Raw genomic sequence first — 26778 nt, 5'->3', positions numbered from 1 at the left:
GTGAGTTCGGGGAAAAAGCAGATGTAAACATGCAACATAGTTTGGTTTGAAAGTAGATGTACAATCCTTGTGTGAAGAATTGGCTTAATATTTGGAACACAACATTAATTTTTATTGTACTCAAGACCTGTAAACTTTACCTGTATAATCAGGCTTCTTTAAGCACAACATTTCAGGTTGGAAACAATATTAGTCTGATTGAGGTTAAAGTTTGTTTACTGAAGTGCTAAGCCTTCTGTGCCCGCATGTTAATGCTTCCTCTTTTACATAAAGAATTTATAAAGACTGAATTGCTTCCTACCAATCGGATGCTATTGTGTACAGCTACTACATATTGCTCAGACATTGATCTGGATTTATGTGTGAGGAGGGAACCTTTCATCGCTCCTCTTGTCCAGCTTTACACAAACAAGAGAAATGAAGACAATGATCCGTTGAAGGCTGACCTCGTTTCACGCTTCCATTTATTGTTTATGCCAATTGTTACCGACAGCACGGTATTTTACGCGTCTCTCTGCAACACCTGGCAACAGCAGCCCCGGCAACTGTGGCCAAGCAACTATGCCAAGCACTGAGTCACATCCAGCCATGTACACCCTGTGGGGTCTGGGCCACTGGGCTGCATAAACAGGAAGCAGGGGGCTTATAAGGCTTAGAGTGGGAGCCCCGAGGCAGAAAACACTCACATAAATACACACTAAACGTCTATTCCATTTTTTAATTCAGGGAATGCTGATGTGCAGGCTTTTAAACACTCGTGGTCAATAGCTGCTCATTTGTGTACTTGTTAACAAAATGGCGATTCAATCTATAAGTACTTTATGAAAGCTTTTGGAAGTGTTTTCATGTGAGTTACTTGGAAAACCCTCCGTGGGATTGCTGAGTAAAGCCGGGAAATGAGAATGTGGAAAGTTGATAGCAGGGATACTTGTGGCTATGGTTGTGCCTGTCGTCGTTGTCATGTAATTTATTGAGTTGTCATGTAATAATATGAGAAATTTGTAATCTGCAGTTCACCTCAAATCTGTGGAGCTTTTTAACGTCTTTCAGCTCGTCGTCGTGGTTCCGTGGCCTGCAATGCTACTTTTTATGATTTAGGCCATGGACCGTACAAAAGATGGACGTCGCTACCCACTGGTTTGTGAACTCCTGTTTAAAAACCCTGAGATGAGTGTCGCCATCTTGGTGTGATGAGTGAGGGTCGATTCTGATGGTGATATCCTGCACAATCCACCTTTTTTCACTCTCAAGGCCTTCAGGACACGTAAAATCCATGTGAATCTTTCGTGCATTAAAAATGTTTTTCGGATTATTCATAATGCAGCCACTCACACCAAAAGTATACTCAGAACCAAGCTCGATTCTTCTGATTTTTCAGATACAACAGATCTAACTAATCGGATCACTGAATTTGGCAACAAGCGAGCTCGTACCTCAAATCGCACAGCGGTAGAGATTACACAGCGAGATGGAAATAGTAACCTCAGACACAACAAAACAGGATGTTGCTTGATGTTGACATAATTTTATTTTTACAGTGCATTTGGTGTGTGTACACATTACACAACGAGGTCAGATATGGAAGATTCAACATGTTATGTCATTTTTTCATCACACATACGATGTGTAACGGCCTTTAGAATGATCAAAACTTGCAAAATGGATTTAATGTTTTATTCAGTATAAGTAATTTACTACATCAATAAACTCACTCTGTAGAAACCACAATTCTTTTTGCAACCACAGACATCAACCTCTGGTGGAGTTCAAAGAGATGCAGCTTTAATGCACTTACGCTTCACTTTAGGATCTGAGAATTAAGTGGATCTTTTATGCCGTCTGTGCTTTATATGGTCAGCAAATCTGGTTACAAAGTTAGCATGAAGCTGGACTTGGTGGAGCCCAAAGCAGAGCCAGAAGAGAGGATATATAAATATATTAACCTAATAGATTATTATGCTCATACCTGCACACTCATGTCTTCCTGGCTGTTAATGAAACAATATGAGCAGCTTTTGATGAAAATCTGTTTTTACTTGTAACCCACTGGTTTTAGTTGGAACAATGTATTTCTTAAAATATCTACAGTACACTTTCCTTTTGGGAATACTCTACTGATACTGCTACTTTGCTGATATGCCACACTCGGTGTGTATCTAATTTCCACCTCTCAGAGCAGAATACTCCTCCGCACTTCTCAGTCATTTGCAAATGTAACTGGGAGAGGAAACTCTCATGTTGAGGTATTTTTTTTGTAGCACAGGTTAAGAAAAAGAGAAACGTTCTCACAGTGCTGCTTTCTGGTAAGTAAAATAACTTTTCAGCTGCCTGTTGTCGTTTTTGTTATCACAAAGTGACAAATGCGATCAGGACTTGTTATTTTTAAGCTTTTACAACACATTTCTTGACCAAGCAATACAGTAAGTGGTGTTAATCTAATATCCAATAAAGCAAACATCTCTGAAAATGAGATTTGTGTGAAATTTTAAAAATGTAAATATTTTTCTGAATGTCAGATGATTCAGAGGACTCCTTCACAGAGGCTGCAGCTTTGGAAGATTTTGTCGTTTTATTTCTCTGCTTTCCCCGTTTTCCTCCCTTTCTGGCTGCTTTTACGTCAGCACTTCTTTTCACACAGGCTGTGCGGCAGTAAGTGTGCTCTCTGTCCTTTTGTGCGTGTTTTATGACTGTTTCTCCCCCTTGAAGGCTTTACAGCTGCTGCCCTGTTTTTGAGGCACCAATAACACTCTGCACACCTCACCACAGCTGACCTTGAGATGATAAACACTTTCACCACTTTTCTCCAACTAATTTTTACTGCGACATTTGAACTCACCAATCACCATCACGGCCAGCCTTTACTGGTTTGTTTGTGAGTATACCCTCACATCACACTAGTCCTTATAAACCTTTTGGTCTGCCCAGTATGAGACCTTTTCTCCATGCTCGGGTTATGATGAGGACCACCGCCGCTCTGCTCTCTCTGTATTTTTGGGTAAACACTGACATCCATGCTGCTCAAACAGGTGAGTAATAGGATGGGTGCTGAAAAAAGGAACACACAACCTTTCATGTCTTAAAATGACACAGAGCTGAGGGAAAATGTTGTCAGTGGTCTCAAAAGTATTGATGCTTTCTGTTAGGTTCGAAATGTGGAATTTCTCAAGTGTGGAACCCGACGGTTTCCTCTCTGAGGGTGGTAGGAGGAACTGAAGCCATGTACGGATCACACCCGTGGTTGGTCAGTTATTTAGTTCTTCTTTCAGGTTTCTCTCTTTCTTTCTTTTCTTTAGCTTAGCTGTCTGATCTGACTGCTATTTTGCTTATCTTTAAAGATGCATATCAGTGGTTAAAGTTATTGTTGAACTTTCCTTTCTTGTTCACCCCTGATGGTTATCAGCGGCCATGCAGGCTCACCACGTATTCTGTCCTCCACAAACATGACATGGTTGCTCATGCTGGTATTTCCTGAGGATCACTCAATGACAAAGAGATGGGAGTAACCTTTTACACTATGAACCAAAAAGGACAGCTCCGTGGAATTTTGTGGATAAATTGCTTCGTTGCTCAATTGCTTGGTTTAACCCCTTTAATGCCTAGTATATCATATTTGACACATACAAACTTTTGAAAGTTTTTTTTAAAACTTCTAAATCATCCGTGTGTTTTTCCCCTAGAAAAATGTAAATAAATTACACACACAAAAATATAAAGTATGTAGCAAACAAAATACGAATTGAAACTTGTTTCTTTTTTTTAATTATCAAAAGGTTCAATAAATGCTTCACTTTCAAAAATATATATATTTCTCTGGTTATTATTTAATGTTTCAGGCTTTAAAGGGTTGCTATTTAAAAAAAAAAAAAAAACCTTATTCAGCACCGCAGTCCTGCAATATGAGAGACTGCAACTTTGCTCATCATTTTAAACATTTAAACTTCACACATCTGCTGCATTTTACATGAATCTTGCATTCATGGGTCTGCATGAAAAAAGTGTCATTTTTAAGGCTGGCATAGCAAACACAAAGAAAAGGGTAAACCAGCCTTTTCTTTTAGTGACAAACTGACTCATGCTGTTGGCTCTGCTTAATCTTCTTATGGATCGTCTGTCCTCAGGTTTCCCTCCAGAACAGGGGCTCTCATTTCTGTGGAGGATCCATCTTGAGTGACTGCTGGATAATGACTGCTGCACACTGCTTCACATCTTTGTCAAAGTATAAAGCGTTATGTCGCTGACACGACTTATAATTGAGCAGAATTGAATTAACATTTTATCTAACGGGAATAAATGATAAGCTTTGAATGTTCTCTCTAGAGAGTTTCTCAGTGGTGTGAGAGTCCTTGTTGGAGAGTTTGACCAGAGAGCACACGATGAGGAGGAGCAAGTCTTTCTGGTCAAGTCTGTCTCAGTCCATGAAAAGTACAACCCTGCTCTGCCGATGAACTATGACATAGCTCTCATAGAGCTGAACCAACGCATCCAGATGGGCAAGTTTTCTGTTCGCATTGGTTCAAAATCAAATAACGTGTCATACTGATCACTGTGTTCGACTCAGAGACTCAAACAAGTGCCTTAAACCTGCATTTTGGGTCATATTGAGTAAAAAATCAAGTCTACTGTGTGAATTCCAGTCCAGTTCCGCTCATTTGCCGATGATTTGCAATTGAGTCGATCAGCATGTTTTCTCGGATCCACACCTCATCTGTCACATCTGGTTTCAAGACATCAATATGGTAAAGGAGAAAATGTTATTACAGAAAGCTATGTGGCTACAAATGGAGCAAATCAACTATAAAAATAGAATTATATCTTTTGTATCAACTCTTTCTATCAAATTTAAAAAAAAAACAAACCAATTGCTTCTGGATTATTTCACAAGAACCGGGTATCTGAATCTAGGTGGGAGGTCTCTGTTACATTAGAAGTTTTCTGACTGCACTGAATTTTTAAGCTTGAAATGCTGGGATGGTGTGGCTACATGGTGCATGGTTAACACATTCACTTAACATGTGACTACTCGTTGTTTGAGACAAATTCCTCAAGAGTTGTGAGGAAGATCGTCCGACCAATCAGATATGCAGATTTGCTGCGGTGACCCTTTGCAAAGAAGGGAGCAGCAGACTGAAGGTCAGTGCAGTTTTAACATGTAATGGCTCTAAGATGTTCCTTCAGATCCTCAGAGCACAGTGATGTGTATGCAGTCTGCATGCTTGCTTGAAGCATCATAGCTCGTCACAGGACACACATAGCTCACATGCAAGCAAGTACAACTTACAGATTCTTTGTCAGGTTCAACAATGACAAAAGTCACACAAGGACACTGCTGAGAATAACATTCAAGCATGATGCAATGATGTGAAAACAGAAACAAGGAATGTTGTGTTTCTGTTGTGTTTTGTACTTTCGGGCCACCATGGTTTTTAATTTGACCTGATGTGACTTTTTCAACAGGAGCTCGTGTCCAGCCGATATGTCTGCCTTTACCTAATGACAATATCCTTCCTCAGACCGCTTGCATGACGGCTGGATGGGGGAGGATAAAGGAACGTATGTCGTTTTTCTGACTTTTAAATATTGTTAAATTAGACTGGAGCTTTTTAATCTATTCCAATCTATGTAACTGTTTCTTAGGGGGTCATCTTCCTATGGTTCTGAGAGAGGTGCATTTGGATTTGGTTGACCGAGCCAAATGTAAATATGTCCTCCAAACTCTTAAAGGTTCTATGATGAACCAGAGACTCGTCCGGCCTCAGCCGAGCATGACAGTTCTGTGTGCCGGCCCAGAGACAGGAGGGAGGGATGCCTGTCAGGTATTAAAAATCTTTTCATTATCTATAACTTCAGATTTTTTCTCCATCCTCACAGATGCTCTATTTACAGCACAATTCAGTGCCGTAAATCAGTCATTCTATCCCACTGAGCTTTAAATAATTGACTCATCCCTTGACCCACGACTTCATCCTCTGTCCAGGGAGACTCAGGAGGTCCTTTGGTGTGTCCAGCAGGGTCAGAAGGTCATCGCTGGGTGGCGCTGGGCGTGACTTCCTGGGGTAAAGGATGTGGTAGGAGCTGGGGAAACAACAGCAGCCGCCCCCCTTCCAAACGAGGTTCTCCGGGGATTTTCACTGACGTCAGGCTGCTGCTGCCTTGGATCAAGCGTAAATTGAGAGAGGGTAGGTTTTGATACAGCATATACAGCATATTTGCTTCTAAAGAGTGTGATAGACATGGTGTGTCACATGATAACCATATATGGAGGTAGTACAGTGCTGCTACAAAGTGCCTATTACACCCTGAGATCCATCTGATAACATCTGAATGTCACTTTGTAGTTTAGTCAGGGACAAACTTAAAAAGTAGCTAAAGCTTGTAGAAACATATTGCAGTAAATATGCCTCCACCCACATATCAAGGTGGTGAGAAACCTGTTTTCCTAACCTTTAAAGTGCTGCTTGACCATCAAAATGTGATGTAACAGACAGGAATGTAAACAATGTCTGTTTGTTGAAATATCAGGAGATGAAGGTAAAGATTCTTTGTTTCCTCATCAGCAATCGATTCAAATATGTTCTTAAAAAACAGACCTTCATGACGTAATATACAAACACACTTGCCTTTGTGACATTCCTTTAACTAATCGCCCAGCTTTCTAAGTGTTGTGAGTACAGTACTGTGAAAAAGCATTGAGTCACCTTTCCTTTCTTTATACTTTGCTTCCAAGGAGCCCGACTTACTTGTAACTGTTTTTAAAGAGCAGTCTTAATAGCTGTCCCGGCTCTCTGAAGGCCTTTCCAAGTCTTCCTTTTATACAGTGACTTCTTTGTCACTCATTTTCATTCCGGCCCTCGTATCGGACCCTTATCAGAGCAGTGCTTCTTTCCTCTGAAGAAAACCACTTAACACTGTCTAAACACAACAGATAACTCAAATAAACAATAAACAAAAGTTAAGATGTATCTGATACTTTGTTACTACTGTTTGTCACAAAAATGTCTCATTTCTTGCCTTTCTGTAGTTGGATCTATGAAAACAATAACATATTATTCCTATTTTCCAAGCAGAATATGAAGAAATGAGGGTTTCCTCAGGACTTTTGTACAGTAGACGCATAGCATCTTGTATGTGTCATCCCTGTATGATGACGTTAGCTTTCACACAGTGTGTGACGCACAAACATGAGCAGCAGATTGTTGTCTGCAGTTCATTTAGCAGCTGCTGCTGTTATTAATATTTAACGTGATACAATTTAAAGCTGTTGCTTCTCCATATGGGGCCACTTTGTGGATCCCAACAAAGACAACTTTTGAGGCTGAGCTTTATCAAAGCATGCTGGACTTAATCTGATGCTGTCATCATGGTTAGAACAGATTTTTATTATTATTTTTATGAGAAGAAAAGGTTACAAAAACCAAGTCTGTAGGCATTTTTGAATTGTTTAAACTCAGCAGTGTCATTCTGAAAATTAGGAGAAAAAACATTTTGTATTGAATAAATAAATGAACTAATTAGAACATTTTAGATTACGTTAATCTGCGGTTTAACTCTGTGGATTTTTGTCCACAGTTCCTCCAGAAACAAATATTCTGATGACAGATGAAGTTCTTCCATCTATATTTATGTTCTCTCTTTCATCTTTCTACTTCTTTCAGCTGAGCACCAGCAGCAGACAACGGTTTCATCAAGTGAGTTGTCTTTCCACTCATTACACCAACTCTTGTTCATCTATATTTCATAATGTGCTCATGCTTCTTTGATGTTTGCGTGTGTCTCAGGACTCTGCAGTGTGAGAGATGGGCCTGTGTCTGACATTAACGGGGTAATCAAAAATCCCAGGCTCCATGGCGATCGCTATGACAACAACCAGTGAGTGACACGTCAGAGAAGAACTAAGCGGCGGTGCTAACTGCCTGCTCAGTCAGAATCAGTGTAGTCAAGAGAACACTGTAAATCCATCTGTAGTGATTTATATTTGAGGCCATTTACGTGCATAAATTTAAAAGATGGCAGAGAGCGCAACAACCAGTCCATGCAACAGATGCGATATCAATTGATTTCGATGCAGACTGAATGGACAAGCTGGGGTGGAGGTGGGTTATGAGGTGGCTTACAGATGTGCAGCCTAAAGCAAATGAATCAGATGTGCTGATATGAGCAGTCACTGAGATCAGCCGATGTGCCAGAAGCTGCCTGAGCTAACGCCATGCTTAATAAGATAACTGGCAATCAATATTTCCTATAATTCTGTGAGGATGAGAAACTCTAAAAAACTAACATTTGACTTTTAGCTCAGGATTATATGGATGTAAAGAAGGGAAATACAGTGCCCTGGTTAAACTGTTCATGCCTTCCCACAGGTTGTGTTTGTGGAGCATCAGCGTTCCTCCAGGTTATAGTATTCTGCTGGAGTTCGATCTTTTTGACTTGGAGAACGACTCGTACTGTCGGTATGATCGACTCACTGTTTCAGTAGGAAGCCATCGGCCTGTTGGTGAGTTTCAAACACCTTCATTTCAGCTTACAGTGCACTGACTCACAATCATTTCCTGGCTAACCTCAACAATAACAACTAGTTTGTATGTTGTGGGAATCGCAGAGTCTCACAATACTATCATTATATGTAGTCTATTGTAGTAATGTAATGAAAAATATCAATATATGTGCAACTGAAAAAGAAAAAGCCAGTTATTGAGCTTCTGTTCAGTTCACCTTCATTCATTTAATACGAGCAACCATGGGGGTCATGAAGTAATGACTCTCCTAACTCTTTCCCACTTGGAGCCCGATTGGAGGAGTTGTGAAATGTCATCTTTATGGGTGAAAGAATTCAGATACTGTAAGGGAAAGGAATCCAATACACCAGCTTATACTGTACTAAAGATGCATCAGAGCCAGCCTGGACCTCTGGGGATGGCTGTGTTAAAGGACATGTGAAACATTTCTAAAAATACATTCTTATATATCACGTCTTTGAAATGAGAAGTAATATTTCTGATATGTCTGGGCTTCATGCAGAAGTGCCCACAATGGCAACCTCAAACCGCGATGTTAAAATACCTTTAGAAAACATGTTGGTGAACAAAATAATGTGGTCTCCCCTTTTGTAACAACTCTGTTTTTACACCTCATCCATTTGGATGCAGGTGAGGCTTAAAATTAGAAGCGCAGCCACACTGAGTGACATGTGATGACACATGCAGCTGTAGCTCATGGCTCTCTGCTGGGCTTCAGTTTCACTAAGTCACTTATTGGATTTTTTTTTTTTTTTTTAAATTATCTTCCAAATAACATGACCTGCTATTTGGCACAGACCTAAGAAAATTGTGCGTCTGTTCTGGTAAGTTAGCCTGTTACAAATACTAAGTAGCAGATGTGGATGTTGCACCCATTGCCAGTAGGAGCTGATAACTCAGCACTCCACCCTCTCCACTTCAAATGTGGTCACTTGTGGCTTAAAAAGAAGTGAATATGGTTGCTAAACCACTATGAGGCTTCAAACAGAGCCCACCAACCCAGTGATTGGTATTGTGGAGGCTATGCCCATCTTTTATATACAGGGTATGTTCCTATTGCCAGTTCAAATAATTTACAAATGGCTGTAAGAGGTAGCAGTTTTTCTGTGTCTTGGCTGTGAGTTAAAACTGTGCCGGGGTCAGGATGTGGTTGGCCTACATAATATATCTTATCGTAAACAGCTTGGCTGAAAACATGAAGCTTCCCACAGCTTTGACGGTGTATCTAATTCTTTCTTTCACATGAATTGATGAATGTAGGATTAGGATTTTCTGTAGGATTTTTTTTGATGACCATGCAGCTAAATGTTGCTGGTAAGCACAGGTTTAGTCTTTGCAAAACACTGAATGACACCCCGAACGCACACACTGACAACGAGAGAATCTTGTTCATGGAATACATATCAAGAAAAGTGTGTGTAAATATCTAAACGTCTTCATGTGCCTCTGTGTTTCAGGGATATTCTGTGGAAGTGTGCTGCCCGGCCCAGTTCTTCTAAATAATTCCCACAATGCCACACTTCTCTTTTCCTCTGATGTTAGCAGAGCAGGAAGTGGCTTTGTAATTAGGCACCATGCGGTCAAAGGACACTCTCATCCTGGTGGGAAATACAACATACACTGCAAACATACACGAGCGCATTGTGCAATCCAGATTATACACTATACAGCTGGCAGAGTGATGCACGCACTGCGTACTCAGCTCATACACAATTTTAGCTTCTGCTGTGTCTGTGGGTTGTGGTTTTTGTAACAAACAGCAAATTATGCAGGTGGATGCTGCTTGAGACACCAACAGGCTAACTGAGGACTCTAAAAAATACACACACACTCTAGGTTTAAAAACAGCACATTTGTGCATTTGTGTGCAGATGAGTGTTTTTAAATGTTTTAAACTGAACTGTCTAATGTAAGCGTGTGTGTGTGTGTGTGTGTGTGTGTGTGTGTGTGTGCGCACTCAGGATGTGGAACACTTGTTCTGGTTGACGATAAGGCTTCTATACACAGTCCAAATCACCCACAAGCCTACAGTAATGACTGTGTCCTCCACTGGGTAATCCATGCTCCTCTGGGTCATGTGGTTAAGGTGAGCTGCACAACTTACCTACCTGGTATTCTTCTTAAGGTATTATTAGGACATGTGTGATTAGAAGCTGGTTGATTTCTATATTTTCAGCTGGAGTTTACTGATTTTGACCTGGAGGAGTCGGAGAGATGCTTGTATGATTCCCTCACTGTCCTGGGAGATGTTGAAGGAACAGAGGAGATTGGTAGGATGGATACATCAAATCAGAATTCATCTTTTTATACCTGTATCACTCAGTATCTTGTTGCATTTCTTTGTTTAGCCTTGCTGTGTGGCGGCAGTATCCCTCCTCCTGTCCTTTCCTACCACAGCACCATGGTGCTTCGGTTTACGTCGGACAGCAGCATCGCTCGTAGGGGTTTCAGGGCTACACTGACATTCATCAGCATTACAGGTACCCCACTGCACGTGTGTTTCCCACCACTGAGTAACTACTAACATACCAAAGGTCTAGCGATATGGGTTTAGCGGATTAGTGATGGGTTAAATGTAGCCGGCCCGCAGACCATATCAGTGCCCCATCTTATTTCCCTGTAAAAGTAAAAGATGTTATGAACTCTGTCCCACTGGAGGCCACTCCACTTACATGTGCAGACTAACATGTTACAGTTATTGTCTGTGAATATGATTTTTTTCCTTCATTCAGTAATATGAGTCTATTAGTAAATAGTAATACCAATGATTGTAAGCCAGCCCAATAATCTGTTGTCTTTACAAAATTTGTGGAGCTTTGTTTAATTTAATACTTTAAATGTTGTGTAATTATCTTCATCTACCGTATCCTAGTGAGCATGAGCCTCTGAAAAATGCTGGCCAACAAGAATAAACAAACCTTTACTTTTAAAACAATATATATCACACGTTCCCTTATATTCTTTTATGCCTGCACACTTGAGTTGATGATGGCTGCACTTAAAAATTACCTTTCATTAAATCCAAGTCTGGCAGGTCAGCTGATGAGCTCAGTGCCATCTCCCACCCTTTCATTACACATGAAACTTTATCAGTTGTTATATTTCTCGTCTGTTCGGTGCTCGAGTCCTGTTGCCCTGCTCTCTGACGTCTCAGGCCAAGAGTAGAGCCATGTCCCCAAATACAAATATCAAAATTACAAATTGGAGACATTATTTTCTAACTATGGTGTTCCAAATGTAACTGGAATGAAGTTTCATGACTGTGTGAAGGCAGGAATTGTGGACCCAAGAGCAAACTTGTGGAGGCAAAAGTGAACTTAAAACTACTCAGCTTTATTGCTCGACAGCAGGCAAAACAGAAAACTGGCAAAGTAACTAAACTAAACAAGCAAACAGGCGGGCAGACAAAACGCACAGTGGGGAATGACGCGACAACGAGCAGGGAGAGACGCAGACACTAAATACAAGAAGTGAACAGGACTGAGAGGAAACAGCTGGGAGACAGGGCTGACACTCATTACACAGACGAGAAGGAGGAACACAGACCTTCAAAGTAAAACAGGAAACTCAACACATATGCAGAGACAGACTCAGAACAGGAACAGAGGGAGTACAGAACCGAAACCTACCAAACAGCAAATCTTAACAAAAGACATAACCAGAATAAACGAGAACAAAAGTTAATATAAACAAACACAAAACACAGAGTCATCAGACTCAGGACATAAAGTTAAAAAGTAAAACCTATAAAGGTAATAACTACCCATGAAAGTATGATACAAATCTTGTTGCATTTTTCTGCAGACCTTCAGAACCAAAAGAGGACAGATGTTGAGGATCTGCCAGATGTTTTGACAACTTTTGGTTGGTGCTTTGCTCTTTTTTTTTTTTTTGTCTTTAATGTGTTTTTTCTTTGTTAATTAAGAAATAAGGAACAGTGACAGTGGCCGGTCTGTCCGTGCTGCTCAGGAGTTCCTGAGCAAGGCATTAAATATTGAGCTGCTGCAGTGGAGCTGCTCGCTGGTCAGGAGTGGAATGAGTGAATAAATGAGTGAATGAATTAATGAATGAATGGTATTTGCCAACTCCAAGTGTTGAGCTTATCCACCGGTGGTGTTATGGGCCCAGCAAAGCTGTGTCATTGGCATTTAGAATGGCAGTAAGACATTTAACACTGGCGTCACCGCTTACAATGTGAGAAACAACAGTTTGTATAAAGCAGGCTGATGAACACAAAAGACTGTTCAGCTTTATATGTTATCTGTTTCATGAATTTGTCAAACACAGTATTACTTTTTTTCAAACAGTCTTCTTGTAGGGCCGAGATAACTGAACTATTTTTTAAATCTTTGTAACAGATGATATTGTTTCATGAATTCCCTCCTTTGTTTTTGTCATGGTATTTTCTGAGAAATACTCTGTAAAAACTAAATATCTGAGTGCAAGCTGTTCCAAAAATGATACAGAAATGGCTTTCAGTTTCTGACTGAGTTCATACCCTGTAGAGCTCTGAGGGTTTCCTGTGAGCTGCTGTTAAAGAGCATTAGACCTTTGGCATTACTACTAGTATGTGGGTGCAACATATCAGTTTTCAGAATCAAATCCACTAGTCTTGATGTAATGCGTCCTCTGAGAAGAGACACGTGCATTCATCACATACAGTATATGCTAGTCATTTAGTCGAGCTTTCCATGTTTAATGACTCTACTGTGCACTGCAGAGAGACAGAGTCCCTTGGCAGGCTGCCCCTCATGACAACAGCACCTGAGAAACAGGTAGTTCCACCTGTGTCTGTGTGTGCATGCGTGTGTGTGTGTGTGTGTGTGTGTGCGTGTGTGGTTCCACCTTCACCTCTCTCACTGTCTCGCTTCTCAGTGTTTTTTTTAATCCTTTGAATTGGGATTCAGATCTGTTATGACCTTTTATTTTAATTGAAAACATTTTGTAATTTTTTTCTGATCTGTTCTGTTTTTCATCAGCTCTCTGTCTAAACCTGTTAGTTGTCTTTGCATGTCTGCCGGGTTAACTGCCAACCACACCCAGTACCTGTGAGACCATGGTGTTGCTTTGCTGTTGCTTTTTCCCAACTGAACCTCATCTTCCCAGTTCTGAGAAAGTAGAAGCTCCACCCCGTTTCAAAGACTTTGATTAAATGAAATGACTCAGGATGAATGTAGGTGGCAGGTGTGTTTGAATGTTTGACGGTTTTCAACGATGCACATGAAGCAAGAAGTAAAAACTGATCAGTCACATTTTCAGGTTTTAGCCTCTAAAATTTTATGAAATTTATATTTTCTGTGATTTACCATCACTTCTCAAAGCATGTTGTTTATTTAATGATGTCAGGACTGAAGCCCGACTACTAATGGATGGAGATCTGGCGGCTGTTGAGGCCAGTTTGATGCTAGTTTGATTTGTCATGTTCAAGAAACCAGTTTGAGCTCATTTAAGCTTCTGACATGTTATTGTTGGACGTCCTCATCAGAAGATGGTCACACTTTGGTCATAAAGGGATGGACACGGTCAGCAGCAATGCTCGGGTAGGCTGTGGAGTTTGAACGACACTCAGTTGGTACCAAGGGTCCCTCGCACTATTACACCACCACCAACGTGAACTGTTGATACAGTTTGCAGGTGGATCAATGTTTCCACATTTTTATGCCAAATTCTGATGCAAACAGCCAAACGTTGCAGCAGAAATCGATACTCATCAGACCAGTGAAAGTTTTTCTTTTATTACAATCTTGTATTGTCTAGATTTGGTGAGCTTGTGTTAATTATAGCCTCAGTTTCCTTTTCTTAGTTAGGTACAGGAGAGGTACCAGGTGGTCTTCTGCTGCTGCAGCCCATCTGCTTCAAAGTTTGTGTTCAGAAGTGCTCTTCTGCATGCCTTGGTTGTAACAAGTGGTTATTTGAGCTATCATCAATACATCATTTTAGCTGAGAGAACTCCCACTCGCTGGATTTTTACTTTGTTCCTGTATTTTTCAGACTATCCTGTGTAAACCCTACAGATGATTATGTCAGAAAATCCCAGTAGGTCAGCAGTTTGTGAAATACTCAGACCAGCCAGTCTGGAATCACCAGCTGTGCCACATTCAGACTCACTTGAATCACCTCTCTTCCCCATTCTGATGCTCAGTTTGTGCTTCAGCAGGTCGTCTTGATCACGTCTATATGCCTAAATGCATTTAGTGATTGGCTGATTAGATATTTGTGTTGATGTGCAGCTGACCTAACAAAATGAGGGGCGGGTGTATATTTTACCAAAAAAAAAGGTCATAGCTATTTGTCTTTCAATCACAAATCCATTAATTACATTAAGAAAATTAGACCGGTTCAGGGCTTTCTCTTTTACCAGGCTGTCTGGGTGCTTGTAAACACAACAGGCGCTGGGCAGAGATAAACATCACATGATCCAACAGCACACCACTGTTATGGCCTCATAGCCTCCCTGTTTCCCCCAAAGATTATTTTTAGATTCATTTCACAATATTTAACTGATTTGATATTAAAAGAGGGTGATGAGTAACCTGCAGTGATAACCTGCAGTGATAGCGTTTGACTTTAAAATGTTAAGCATTTGAGATGCATCTTTTGGTTTTCATGCTTCTCTTTGTGCTGCTTTGTGTTTTATATATATATTTTCACATGCTGAGTATTGAGAGTACCTAAAATATTTTTAGTTAACCCATCATCAACCATCGTCCTCAACAGGAAGCATGAAAAGGATTCACGTGATCAGCGAATCAAACTTTTTTTCTAGACACAAGTCTTGGTTCAGACCGCCTGACTGAGGCGGCTGTGCAAATGTGTGGGTACAGAGCGCCCTCTAGTGATATTTTATGGGTACTGAAGGTAAAGCAGTTTTTAAAAAAGTTGCTGTTGCTAAATACCATTTCTGATTCGGCATTTGCCATTTAAATTGCTTTAATATTTGCAAATGTAAACAAACAAACAAACAAAAAAACATCTCTAGTACTTTTTTATTTTCTGTGCACACAGGCGCAGTTTTCAGGAAACGTGCAGATCATCTCAAACAAACCCGTTTTGCTGGCGTTTCTTGATAACTGTGAAGGTTATTATCCTCCTTGGTATATACTGTAAAATAAGCTGCAGTGAGTCAAGCTTTTATTAGTGATTATTATCAGGTGTTAGCCAAAACTTTTTTTAAGACATGAACACAACTGATACAACAAGAGTTATATCAGTTCCATTTCAAAATATAATGCACAGATTTATTAATGCAGGATCTATTGTTTAGACGAGGGGTGTCAAACATGAGGCTCCTGAATCAAAGACTCCAATCCAGCCCGAAGGGTGGCTTTGGAAAATGTGAGTTAGGACTTTTAACTGTATTTTCACAACAATTTTACAAGTTTAACAGCGTTTCCTATTGATAACGATCTCGTCATGGCCATTCACAATACACCAGAGTAATTAAACAATAGATTTGTGTAATTTTACACATTTTCTTCTTACAAATTAGGCCCAGAGTCATGCTGACAGATTTCTTTCATTTATTACTGCACTGTTTCATTATCTATAGAAAAACTGAGACATAATGTCAAAATTGTGTTTCTGTGTCTCAGAAACTGAATGTGTAGTTTAACTTCTTTACAGTGATGGAAACTCGAGTCCAAAATTGGAGTAAAATGGTTTGACATTCCAGGCTTAGTTATATTCATGTAGTATTTTGCTTTCACATTATCCCACAATTACATAATGAGATTACGACTGGTTCACATAAATCTTTTTTAATTTAACATCTGTGTTGCAGAACTAGTTGTGCAGCAGTACAGAACCAGAGTCCTGCCTCACCGGGCCGATGTGGACCATGACGCCTCAGAGGATGTTACCTTAAATGTGGACCGGAGTGTAGATGAAGATTACAGTAGGGAATCATCAGAGCTGGCACAGTAACCTGCAGGAAGGAGGCTACCTGTTAAATTCTGCTGTCTTTAAGTCTGCTGCTGCTGCTGCTTGGGAATGCAAAAACGGGAGTTTTCAATCGCTTGTCTGTTACTTGTTGCTGTTTCCTAGAATGCTTGCTCTCCAGTTTTCAACATACTGATAGTTCAAGAACCACACTGGTAGTTTAGTTTAGTCATTTTTGTTACAGAAACCTCAGGATATTCCTCGCACCATTTTGTCATCTTGCTATTTTCTTACCCTGAAGTTATGCTCAAGTATTAAAGACTGTATTAAAAATCTGCCTCATAATTTTTTGCAGCGATTTGGTCAACATTTGTTGCTTTTAAATCATTTGACTTGACACAGAGACACAGAGTGCATTATTCTACCCCGTGCTATGTTTTTATCAGTGTTGGTGACTGTGACTAAACAAAATGATTAAAATGCTGCAACTGTTACTGGGTACAAATAAAATTGGCTCATCTTTTTTAGGATACTCCCAAAGACACGCAGTTGGATGTTACATTGATTTTTAGCAATTCCAACTGCCAAAAACATGATTTTTGTAAAGAATAAAATATAGTATCTAATAAAAGGAATATAGTGGCGTATAACAAAAGACCACAAAGCCAAACTCAGCTTCAATCCCAGGAGATCAACTGGACACCAGCTCAGTGCAACACCACATGAGGTGACGGGTCAGCTGGTAAAGTCTACACTCCCAACCAGCTAATCTCATACAGGATGCAGTATTTGAGCAAACCACTTTGCAACCCACCTCCACCCAGCCCAATATCATAAATGCCTGCTTTGTTTTCCCAAATATAATTTTTGTGATTGTCAATAAATATAGTCCTGACTGAGCTATACTTAAGCACAAATTCAATGAACTTGCAGCTTACGCATGCATTGCCATAATATGCTCTTGTGTACTTTGCATTTGTAAAAATTCTTAAATGATAGAATAAGATACATTAATCCATGCAACATAGTACAACATTAAAATACTATTGTTTTAATGCATTCAGTGATTATAATGATAGTGTGTTATTGCAATAGATTCACAGTGACTTTTGCTGCATTGAGCGCTTTTACTTTTTACTGTTCTTCAAACACAAATGCATTAAAAACAATGTAAGGATTCATAATATTTGCCCCACTTTTTCTTTCATTAGTATAAAAAAACAAGTTTTTGAACATTGTTCTCTAATTTCTCAGATTTTTTTAACCAAACTAAGTTTGATCATGAGATATGGTGGAAAGGCTGATTTTTGTTTTTCTTGCCTTTTTGTATTTCGGTTACTTTGTACCGAAAAAGAAAGAAAGAACTTGCTTCACAGTGATTCATTAAGACTGGGCTCACAGTTAAAGATTACTAGTTAACTCAAGGACATATTTAATGCCAGCTAAAACTTTTATCACTGTTGTGTTTAACTTGAATAAATTAATGAATTAGATGCCTTTTTGTGGAAATATTCATACATGAGTTCATTATTTTCTGAAAAGCATGTTTTTCTCTGAAGTGAGTAAAGTATTTTGTGCCCCTGTACAGAGCAGTGAAGGTCTTTGTTATATAATCTGATATGCCTGTCTCTCCTCCCCTCTGTCAGTGGTGTGATTTCAAGGCTCTGCTCCTCACTGTCTGAATACCACCTCTGTACTATATAGCGTCATGATGAAATCTGTCTTCCTATTGGTGCTTCGGGCCCCGTGTCACCTTTCACCTCAGTGGGAAGCCAAGCCCCTTTTGAGATTTGTGTGTAGAGTGAATGCGGCAAGGCTGTCACTGCCTTAACTGTGTGGACTCTGGTCTGTGGGAGGAGAGGGAGGCTCTGACTGACTAATTTGTCACGTTAAACATGGACGAGACCTTGGTGAGAAAAAAATGAGCTTTATTTCTCCTTTCAGTTATTGAATGTAAACTGTTTCTCTATCTTAACTGTTGTGCAAGTCGCTATGCGTGCTACAAACGGCTGAATGCAGCATGTTCACACTTTGATCTTTGTCCTGCAGGTGATCCCTGGATTGGTGGCTGTCTTTGTGTTGGTAGGAACAGTTTTCTACTTCCTGCTAGGTTCTTCAGGTGAGAAGACGAAGAAGCTGCCCGTCACTCTCCAAGATCCCACAGTGAAATATCCTCTCCCACTTATACGCAAAGAGGTGGGCTGCATACAAACTTACAGGCTTAACAAAATCCAGTGTGTGTTTAGACCTGCATCTATGTTTATGATAAATAAGCACGTACATTTTTAAATGACTGCAAAAAAAAAACAAGATTTGCATATTTGTAGTCACAAGATTTCTGTTCAGTAATCTTTGAAATTCACTCAAAGACCCTAAAAAAGAACAGTTCAGATTTAGTGTACCAAGAGCCCGTGTAAATCCTTTCACACACCACATTTTAAACATTAAGGTCTGTTGAGTTGCATTGTGGGCAATGTAGGACTCATTCTTTCATCAAAAATTCCCATCATAAGAAAGTATTATTGGGGGTGCAGTGATAGATTTGCTGCTCTCACTGAGTTAGCTGTAACAGCTCTGTTTTTGTGCAGTGCACCGGTTTGCAGGCCTGGAACGGTCTTTATGTTTTAAATACCCTTAAGATGCAGTTACATAATAGGACTAATATCTGTTAATGTATTGCATAAACATAAAGCTTCAAACAGAAGCCATGGGAGATTTATTTAGCCAGCCCAGAAGGATAATATTATATGTATTTTCTCTTTTTATGGTACTGTGGCTGTGTCCTTGTGCAGGAAATCAGTCATGACACAAAGAAATTTCGGTTTGGCCTTCCATCTGCAAGTCACATCCTTGGGCTGCCAGTAGGTACTGTACCAGCTCGTTTCTTTCTCTCTTCTGATAAAATCCTAGTAGAAAAAGCAAGCATGCAGATTTTCTTATCTGAGCACTCAGCACTTTTAGCACTTCCTCATACTTATGCTGCGGTATAACCAGACAAAAAAACAAGAAGGCAAGCTCACTTGCCGATTACACCGGTTAAACATCAAAAATAAAAAATTATTGGACTTTGATTAGAATAGATAAGTATTAGCACTTGACAGTGATGCTCACGATTCCTTGCTGCAGCCGTAGAACTGCCCTCATTTCCTGTATCAACATTTTCCCCACCGTCCTGTTTCACTTTAACCCAACACTACACCAAACCTGCCACTTCTCTTCCCCGTCTCTGTCCGCTGTGCAGGCCAGCACGTGTACTTGTCAGCAAAGGTGAACGGCGTTCTGGCGGTTAGAGCCTACACTCCAGTCTCCAGTGATGAGCACCAAGGATATGTTGACCTCGTGGTTAAGGTGGTTAACCTTAACATGTTCACATTTGATCTGTAGAGCAATTATTAAGAAATTTGGTAAAGATCTGAGTGTCTGTATTGCATCCTGAGCTACTATCATCAGTGAGATTATCAGTTGGACAGTCAGTCATTGCTTAATAAACACTTTTATCACTTTTATTACACTATAAGCCATTTGTACAAAGCCCTAGAAACTGATGAAAGGCCATGAGTTTGTTTTTAATAGGCAACCAAGTCTGAAGCAATAATACCTTAAAAAAAACTGAGCCTGTTGGAGCAGGAGCGTAAGTTCCAGGGGGGTTAGGGGGGTTATGACCCCTCCAATAATCAGACCCAACCAATATATAACCCCCCCCCCCCCCCCCCCAATAAAATTGTGAATTATCTTGCATAAATAGGCTGTTGATTTTCTTTACTCATTTCAGTTATTACCAACAAAACAGTTGCATGTTTAATCATCTGTGAATTTACCCAGATTTATTTATTTAGACAGAGATCTTGACCCTCCCCAATGTCTAGCACAGAGTTACGTCGATGTTCTGGAGTAATTTTATATGTATATAAAATTACTGAGTGCTAAGCTAACAGCTAACACTAGAATATCATTCATACAGAAAACTGAAGCACAATGTTGTGAGATGCTTTGTACCGCACAGGTTTTATCATTTGTCACATAACTGTGATCGTGATGCTTTCTCCAAAAGCATAAATAAAATTTTGAATATTGGTTTTACATACTCTTTTTCTGTTTTCTGGATTATAGGGAAGCTTTTCCAGTAAGAGAAAAAGGCCATATCAATAGTAATATTAGACAATATGTCTAAAGTTTGACATTTGATTATTACCGGCTGAGTGGATCATTTGAGAGCCTGGAAGTCATTTTTATTGCACTGTTGTGGAAAATGAGACTGCATAAGAAGGTGAAAATAAAAATGTGATGTCCTTCTGTAAACTCCTCCAGGTCTACTACAAGAACACCCACCCGTCTTTCCCTGATGGAGGGAAGATGTCGCAGTACCTGGATGGCATGACCATTGGAGACACTATTGACTTCAGAGGGCCCAATGGACTCCTGGTGTATAAGGGCAATGGTGTGGTGATGGTGTTTTTTATGAAAAGAACCAAAAAAAGAAGTTTCTACATTAACCTGCTGACACCAGCAGGAGGCGCTGTGTGATCTGCTTTGGTTGAGACTTTGTGTCATCCACTCAGGTCAGTTTGCCATCAGACCAGATAAGAAGTCGGAGCCAAAGGTTCGGAAGTTTAAGCACGTGGGAATGATCGCTGGCGGAACAGGTCCATTTTCAGATCACTCTAATAACTTTAACTATACACGCACTTCATTCAGAGGAACATCACAGAGGACAAAAATCTGCAGAAGTGTTATTTACCTTAAAGTGATTCTAAGGCCTGCGTGTAATCACACTTTTCAAGTGCTTTACTGCATCATGTTATTATTTTAGTGTGTTTTAGACGACTGGGATGTAATACAGAGCGTTTGGTCCTCAAATCTGTGACATGCTTTAACTTTTAGAAAGTTTTGATATTTGCTTTGCACTGCTGACACATTCAGTTCACTGGAAAAATGAGAAAAGTCTGTATTTCACCTCTGAGACTAACTCCAGTGTCTTTCACCCTCCCAGGTATCACTCCTATGCTGCAGTTAATTCGCAGTATCTCATCAGACTCCACTGACAACACCAAGTGCTCTCTCATATTCGCCAACCAGGTCAGCTGTGTGCGGGATATTGCGTTGTCTCAGTTGAATTCTATAACTGCATATAAAGGGAAAGTGTTGTGGTCAAACCGCTTTACTGGGTTTTACTTTATCTTAGACTGAGAAAGACATCTTACTGAGGGAGGAGCTGGAGGAGGTGAAGAAGAACCATCCTGAGAGACTTCAGCTGTGGTTCACACTGGACAAACCTCCACAGAGTAAGAGGAAATGTCTTCATCTATGGATCTAAAATTCACTCTGTGTAATGTTCACTCCAGAATAGAGTGGGAGGCTCAGTTTAAGCACTAATTCATAGTCTGAATGTGGAAAAAAGCAGCATTGAGACAAATGCTTCCACGATTACAATACACTTAATGCATATATAAAACAGTATATTCAATAAGATAAAGCTATATCACTACAGTTATTTCTTTTATCATTTATTTTTGCTGCAAAATGCAATTATCAAGCTTACCAGCACTGTCGCTAAAACCTGCCAGACTATAAATGTTGCCAGACTAATATCAGCCTGAATCGGAGTTTCTGATAATACAGCAACTAACTGTGATAAATCAGCAAAAATCACATATCTGTTGGAGTCTGCATAGACAGAAAGTTCAATTTCATAGAAGTTCAATTTTAACCGTGCTATAGTAAATTAACCAGAATACAACCAGATTCAAATCCTGTTGATCTGTGCTCACTGACAAAGACTCAGACTGATGACAACTTATTGGTAATTTGTCTGCATTTATAACTAGACATCAACTATTTGCAAACCTTCAACAATCTCTGAGAAAATGATTGCAGTCAAAGTCAGACGGCGACTGTTTGCAGAAATGTTTCTTCCTATCAGGCAACTTGTGCAATCAAAAGCAGCTGTGGATGTGCAACATCCTTAAGGGGAACTATTTAGTCACCACAAGTTGCAATCGCTCACAGAATGTGAAATAATTCAGTACGACAAACGCAGGCAGCCGATGATATTTTTCAGTTGCAAAGAGGCTGCTGTCCTATTTTTCCTTGTGTGACTGAACCATTAACCATGAGCTCTCAGGTAGAAGGGAAAAGCTGGGTGTGTTCAAATACTGAATGTTTTTCAGTTGAGACAGTTCAAGTAATATATTGCAAATATCATAATCACCACACAGAATATTCCAATATTATTCTGTATGGATTGTTTTTCCCCACGCTTACCAACACTGGCTCTAAAACCTGCCATAAATGTTGCCACAAGATGGAGTCAAGTCGATATCAGTCTGCATATGAATGGGGTCAAGTTGGCAGCTTCAGTTCATCAGGTGCCTAGAAGCACAACTCTGACAAAATTCTCATGCTGCTCCGTCTGCAGAGACAACACTTCCTTTGTGTTGCAAATTCCCAGCCAGTGTTGTTTTTTACTCCCTCACTCGTGACTGCCATGTAGCAGTGCACCTGTGTGACTCACCTGTGATGTGTGAGTGCACGAGTTGTACAGAAGAAGTTCTGCAAAAAGAAAAGGAAGATGTTTGTAAATCCATAATGAGTTTCACCATTTGTTTTATGAATATATGTGAATATGGACCTTCTTATCTTCACCTAGTCTTTCATTTCATTTCTATTTATGTTACTCTGAAGATGTCTTTGTTGTCTTAGAAAACCAACAGGGAATGAAGATAAATCATTACTAGTATTTTTCCCTTTTTCTTGTGAAGTAAACCAGATATGAGTAATATTTTCTTGGCTTTAAAAATACGCCTGATATCAGGAAATAGCAAATGAAGAAGATGATGATGAGATGTCAGTCGCAGGTCTTTTGCCCACAACCGAGATGACAGACCTTGCCGACCGTACATACAATACACAAACATCACATTGGGGAGACAGGTCAGGCCAGGTAGTGAGGAAAAAAACATTGAAATGTGTAACACAAAAGGATAATACAGGAATGCAAAGATATCAACACACCATAGCACAATAAACACAGACAAGCAACATGGGAAAGAGTTCCAGTGTGTACATCTGATCTGGGACCGCTGCAATCTTTCGACTGCGCCTCCAACTGACCCGATGTCCACATCAGAGGGGAGGTAAGCGTTGGAGGTGGCGTTGGATCCGGAGCACTCAGGCTCACCCAAGCCCAAACTTCTCGTTGAGAAAGGGGTGTCAATTGCATTTAGGGACCAGTTGATCCAATCCATAATTCCTCTTTTAGGTTTTAGAGAACAGACTGAGATGCAGGTCGCATGAACAAGCTGACCCTGACCTTAACCCTAACCTTTTGGAGCCCCAGATGAAGCTTAAAATGCTTAGAGATGATAAAATTGCTGTGACCACAGCCTTACTCAGATTATCCATTAAGGAAAACCTTTATTGTTAAAAATGACCAATAGTGACTTCAAACTGATACTTGTAACCTTTCCAAACATATTGGCCAGACAGCATCCAAACATACATACAAATTAAGTCCTACAGTGGCTTTATAACTTTGTAACTACATTCAAGTTGATGCTGAGAAACATTTTCTGTGACTAATTTGATCATTTTACCACACAGGATATACGGCAGGCCTGTATGTGAGTATTAGAGACTCTCCAGGCTACATGCAGCAGGATAAATCTTGATACTCAGGCGTTTGGTTTCACTGCTGACACCAAACAAAGACGCCTCAGCTGAAGGAAAATCCCTGCGGGCTGAGGAGGGAGATACTTCCCACGAGGTGTTACAGTAGCTTAGCAAAACATTCCCGTTTTCTCTCGTATAATCCTTAAAGCCAGCTTGAATTAACAAGCATATTATTGTTACATAATCTCTGTTGTGGAGACCTTTTATTTTGTCGTGTCACGTCTTCATTAGCTCCCCTCAGAAAGGGGACACATCAGCCCTTGATCATTATTTATTTGAAGAGCTCTTCATTAGCAGTGCCATTATTTGCTGGCCTTTGATGGAGAGATGACTGTTGTTGAACAAGCATCTTCAGCAAATGGCTTCATTGACACTAAAATCTTCGTCTCACCAAAAACCGCAGCAGACAGTGTCATCTTTCTTTGAATGTCTCCTGTTTTATCTGTTAATGGAGGTTGTCTTTTAGTTCTGCCTGCCTTTCACCAAAAGGCCTCCCTTCCTTCCTCTGAGGCCTTGAGGACAGAGACAGATTCAAAATGAGAGAAAGAAGAAGTGTTTAATATTCAGCGTTTAGAGAAGGAGTAAAAAGCAGAATAAAAGACACGCTTCTATGTTGAATAAGCCATATATAGATCGGCTGTACTGTTTTTTCTTGTGGCTGTTTGGTACAATAAACCCTATGACATCATGCACGACTGAAACGCTTTCACATTTCAGTAAGCCTGTGCTAAAAACACGACCCGAATTGTGCACATACTGGTGAAAATTCAGCTTTGTGGTTCTTTGATCTTATTCTCCAGACTGGAGCTACAGCTCAGGATTTGTGACCTATGACATGATCAAGGACCACCTCCCCGCTGCATCCAACGATGCCCTCATCGTCCTCTGCGGCCCTGCGCCTATGATCCAGAATGCCTGTCTGCCAAATCTGGAAAAGCTGGGACACAGAACGGAAAACATCTTTACATACTAGTATCTCGTCGTTTAGCAGTCGCTGCAGATGTTCCTTCCATTCAAAATCACAAACGACTGTCATTTAAATGACCTGTTTGTAATTTTCTGTATTTCATTCAGGTTATGTGTGAGTTTTGATATCAGTGACACTACCACGTGTAAAAGATGCAAAATAAAGACGAAAAACAAGTGTTGATTTTGTGTATACATCATGCTGCATTAGTGTTTTTGTTATTCTTCACATTACCACTTAATTGCTCAAGTGCTAATCAGTGAGCAAAGGTGAACAGAAAAGGTGCAGAACATAACATGCAGCTGAAGCAATATACAAACGTCTGCTTTTGTTAGAAATGTGAAAATTAAAATGTATTCACAGTTTATTCACATCACTTTTTAAAAAATTTATTGCAAATGTATTTACCATATAAGTTTTTTAAAATCTGATTATTTTCTTCCAATAGATTGAACAGGAAACCATCCATCCATGCATTTTTCACATATCCAATCAAATATGCAAAAACTGTTGAATGAACTGATTCATAACTGAAATTGTTTAATGACAGACCTGACAATTATTTACATTTTCTATTTTGTTGCCACACGATGCATGATTCATAACCCTGTTATTTTGTTTATTGAGTGAATGTTGTAGGCATCCACACTTTCCTGTTTCTCTTTATTCTTTCTCTTTATTATTCTTCTTGCCTTCGTATGTTTTTTCAAATTTTAGAATATTTCTGCTCTTTACAACTATATCTTTGGTTTGTATATTTTTTATACTTTTTAAAAAGGCTAGCCATCCTATCGAAAGCTGTTCAGTTCAACTTGGAGGAGGTGAAAGAATGTAGACAGAAGGTTAAAGAGTTGGAGAGAAGATATGAGCAGCTGACCAAAGACAACTACGATCTGAAGGAGTCGGTTCGGCTGTCTGTTCACTTTGCTGAGGTACTGCCGCGGGAGGATTTGGAAGAGAGGAAGCAGATGTGGCCTCAAATTGAACAAGCAAGCAAGACTGACCTTTTTCCGAGGTCCTCGTGGATACATTGAAGGACGGAGGATTGGCGACGCTAAATGAAAGGCTCAGACTGTTATACGGTGGATTATTATTAATGGGACAACAGAGCTCAGCTGAAAATGAGAGGTTACTAGTCACTGAGTGGGTGACAAGAGTTATGGGTTAAACTCATACCTCTTTATTTTTTTCCATTTCATTTTTTCTTTACTTGTTATGGTTCACTCACAAATTATATTTAGTTCATTAAACATTCAGGGTTTGAAGGACCTTGTTAAGAAAAAATGCACTCTTTTATTTTGCAAGGGGCAAAAATGTCACTCTTTATTTCTACAAGACACTCACTCTGTAGATGCTGATGTTACATTTTGGACTAATCGGTGGGGAGACCAGATTCTTTTCAGCCATGGATCTAATCCATCTGGAGGTGTGGCGATTTGTTTTAATAAATTCCCAGGGTAAATTATAACTTACAAAGCTGACAGAGAGGGCCACTGGTTAACTGTAGTGTTGAAATGCGAAGGTTTATTCCTTATTGTCACAAGGCTTTATGGACATAAATAATCAGGGTCAAAATAAAAGTCTATTGGAAAATTTAACAAATGTGATTTCAGAGTTAAAGTTATGTACCCCACAGATTATATTGTCGTTGGAGGCGATGGGAACGTGACACCAGATGAATGGATGGACAGATGGGCGCCTCGCTTAGGAAGGAGGCAGCAGAATAACATTATTGAGAACTTTGCTTGTGAT

General features: G+C 39.9%; 2 protein-coding genes across 7 annotated transcripts; both read left to right on the top strand.

Annotated features, from left to right (window-relative positions):
* The first annotated feature begins 1808 nt into the window (after nucleotides 1-1808).
* ovch2 (ovochymase 2) lies at nucleotides 1809-17575 on the top strand. Of its 5 annotated transcripts, XM_085464757.1 has the most exons (18): nucleotides 1809-2303; nucleotides 2926-3026; nucleotides 3144-3241; nucleotides 4119-4216; nucleotides 4318-4490; nucleotides 5455-5550; nucleotides 5635-5813; nucleotides 5975-6176; nucleotides 7653-7685; nucleotides 7776-7866; nucleotides 8358-8491; nucleotides 9971-10114; nucleotides 10475-10599; nucleotides 10690-10783; nucleotides 10862-10993; nucleotides 12318-12377; nucleotides 13234-13288; nucleotides 16294-16351. In XM_085464757.1, exons 2-17 carry the CDS (start codon nucleotides 2927-2929, stop codon nucleotides 13266-13268), a joined length of 1794 nt encoding a protein of 597 aa, XP_085320883.1. In that variant the 5' UTR covers nucleotides 1809-2303; nucleotide 2926; the 3' UTR covers nucleotides 13269-13288; nucleotides 16294-16351. The 5 variants fall into 5 exon arrangements, with proteins under 5 accessions (XP_085320883.1, XP_085320881.1, XP_085320882.1 ...); XM_085464756.1 differs by lacking the exon at nucleotides 13234-13288 and having other exon boundaries at nucleotides 1815-2303; nucleotides 5722-5813; nucleotides 16294-17575; XM_085464753.1 differs by lacking the exon at nucleotides 13234-13288 and having other exon boundaries at nucleotides 1815-2303; nucleotides 16294-17575.
* Nucleotides 17576-18149: 574 nt separating this feature from the next.
* cyb5r2 (cytochrome b5 reductase 2) lies at nucleotides 18150-25220 on the top strand. Of its 2 annotated transcripts, XM_085464759.1 has the most exons (9): nucleotides 18150-18301; nucleotides 18441-18587; nucleotides 19184-19256; nucleotides 19633-19739; nucleotides 20700-20829; nucleotides 20951-21034; nucleotides 21382-21467; nucleotides 21574-21673; nucleotides 24860-25220. In XM_085464759.1, exons 1-9 carry the CDS (start codon nucleotides 18287-18289, stop codon nucleotides 25030-25032), a joined length of 915 nt encoding a protein of 304 aa, XP_085320885.1. In that variant the 5' UTR covers nucleotides 18150-18286; the 3' UTR covers nucleotides 25033-25220. The 2 variants fall into 2 exon arrangements, with proteins under 2 accessions (XP_085320885.1, XP_085320884.1); XM_085464758.1 differs by lacking the exon at nucleotides 18150-18301 and having other exon boundaries at nucleotides 18405-18587.
* The last annotated feature ends 1558 nt before the right edge of the window (nucleotides 25221-26778 follow it).

Source organism: Copadichromis virginalis, linkage group LG7 (assembly GCF_057382275.1).
Source record: "Copadichromis virginalis isolate Kocher_CV1m ecotype Utaka linkage group LG7, C_Virginalis_male_GT1.1, whole genome shotgun sequence".
NCBI lineage: Eukaryota > Metazoa > Chordata > Actinopteri > Cichliformes > Cichlidae > Copadichromis > Copadichromis virginalis.
This window is presented reverse-complemented; position numbering and strand designations above follow the sequence as displayed.

Coding starts and splice junctions, on each gene's coding strand:
- ovch2 (XM_085464753.1), top strand. CDS start 2,927: ATGAGACCTTTTCTCCATGCTCGGGTTATGATGAGGACCACCGCCGCT. Junction 4,491..5,454: donor GAACCAACGCATCCAGATGG/GCAAGTTTTCTG, acceptor CTTTTTCAACAG/GAGCTCGTGTCCAGCCGATA. Junction 10,115..10,474: donor CAAAGGACACTCTCATCCTG/GTGGGAAATACA, acceptor GTGCGCACTCAG/GATGTGGAACACTTGTTCTG.
- cyb5r2 (XM_085464758.1), top strand. CDS start 18,405: ATGCAGCATGTTCACACTTTGATCTTTGTCCTGCAGGTGATCCCTGGA. Junction 19,740..20,699: donor ATGTTGACCTCGTGGTTAAG/GTGGTTAACCTT, acceptor AAACTCCTCCAG/GTCTACTACAAGAACACCCA. Junction 20,830..20,950: donor CCTGGTGTATAAGGGCAATG/GTGTGGTGATGG, acceptor TCATCCACTCAG/GTCAGTTTGCCATCAGACCA.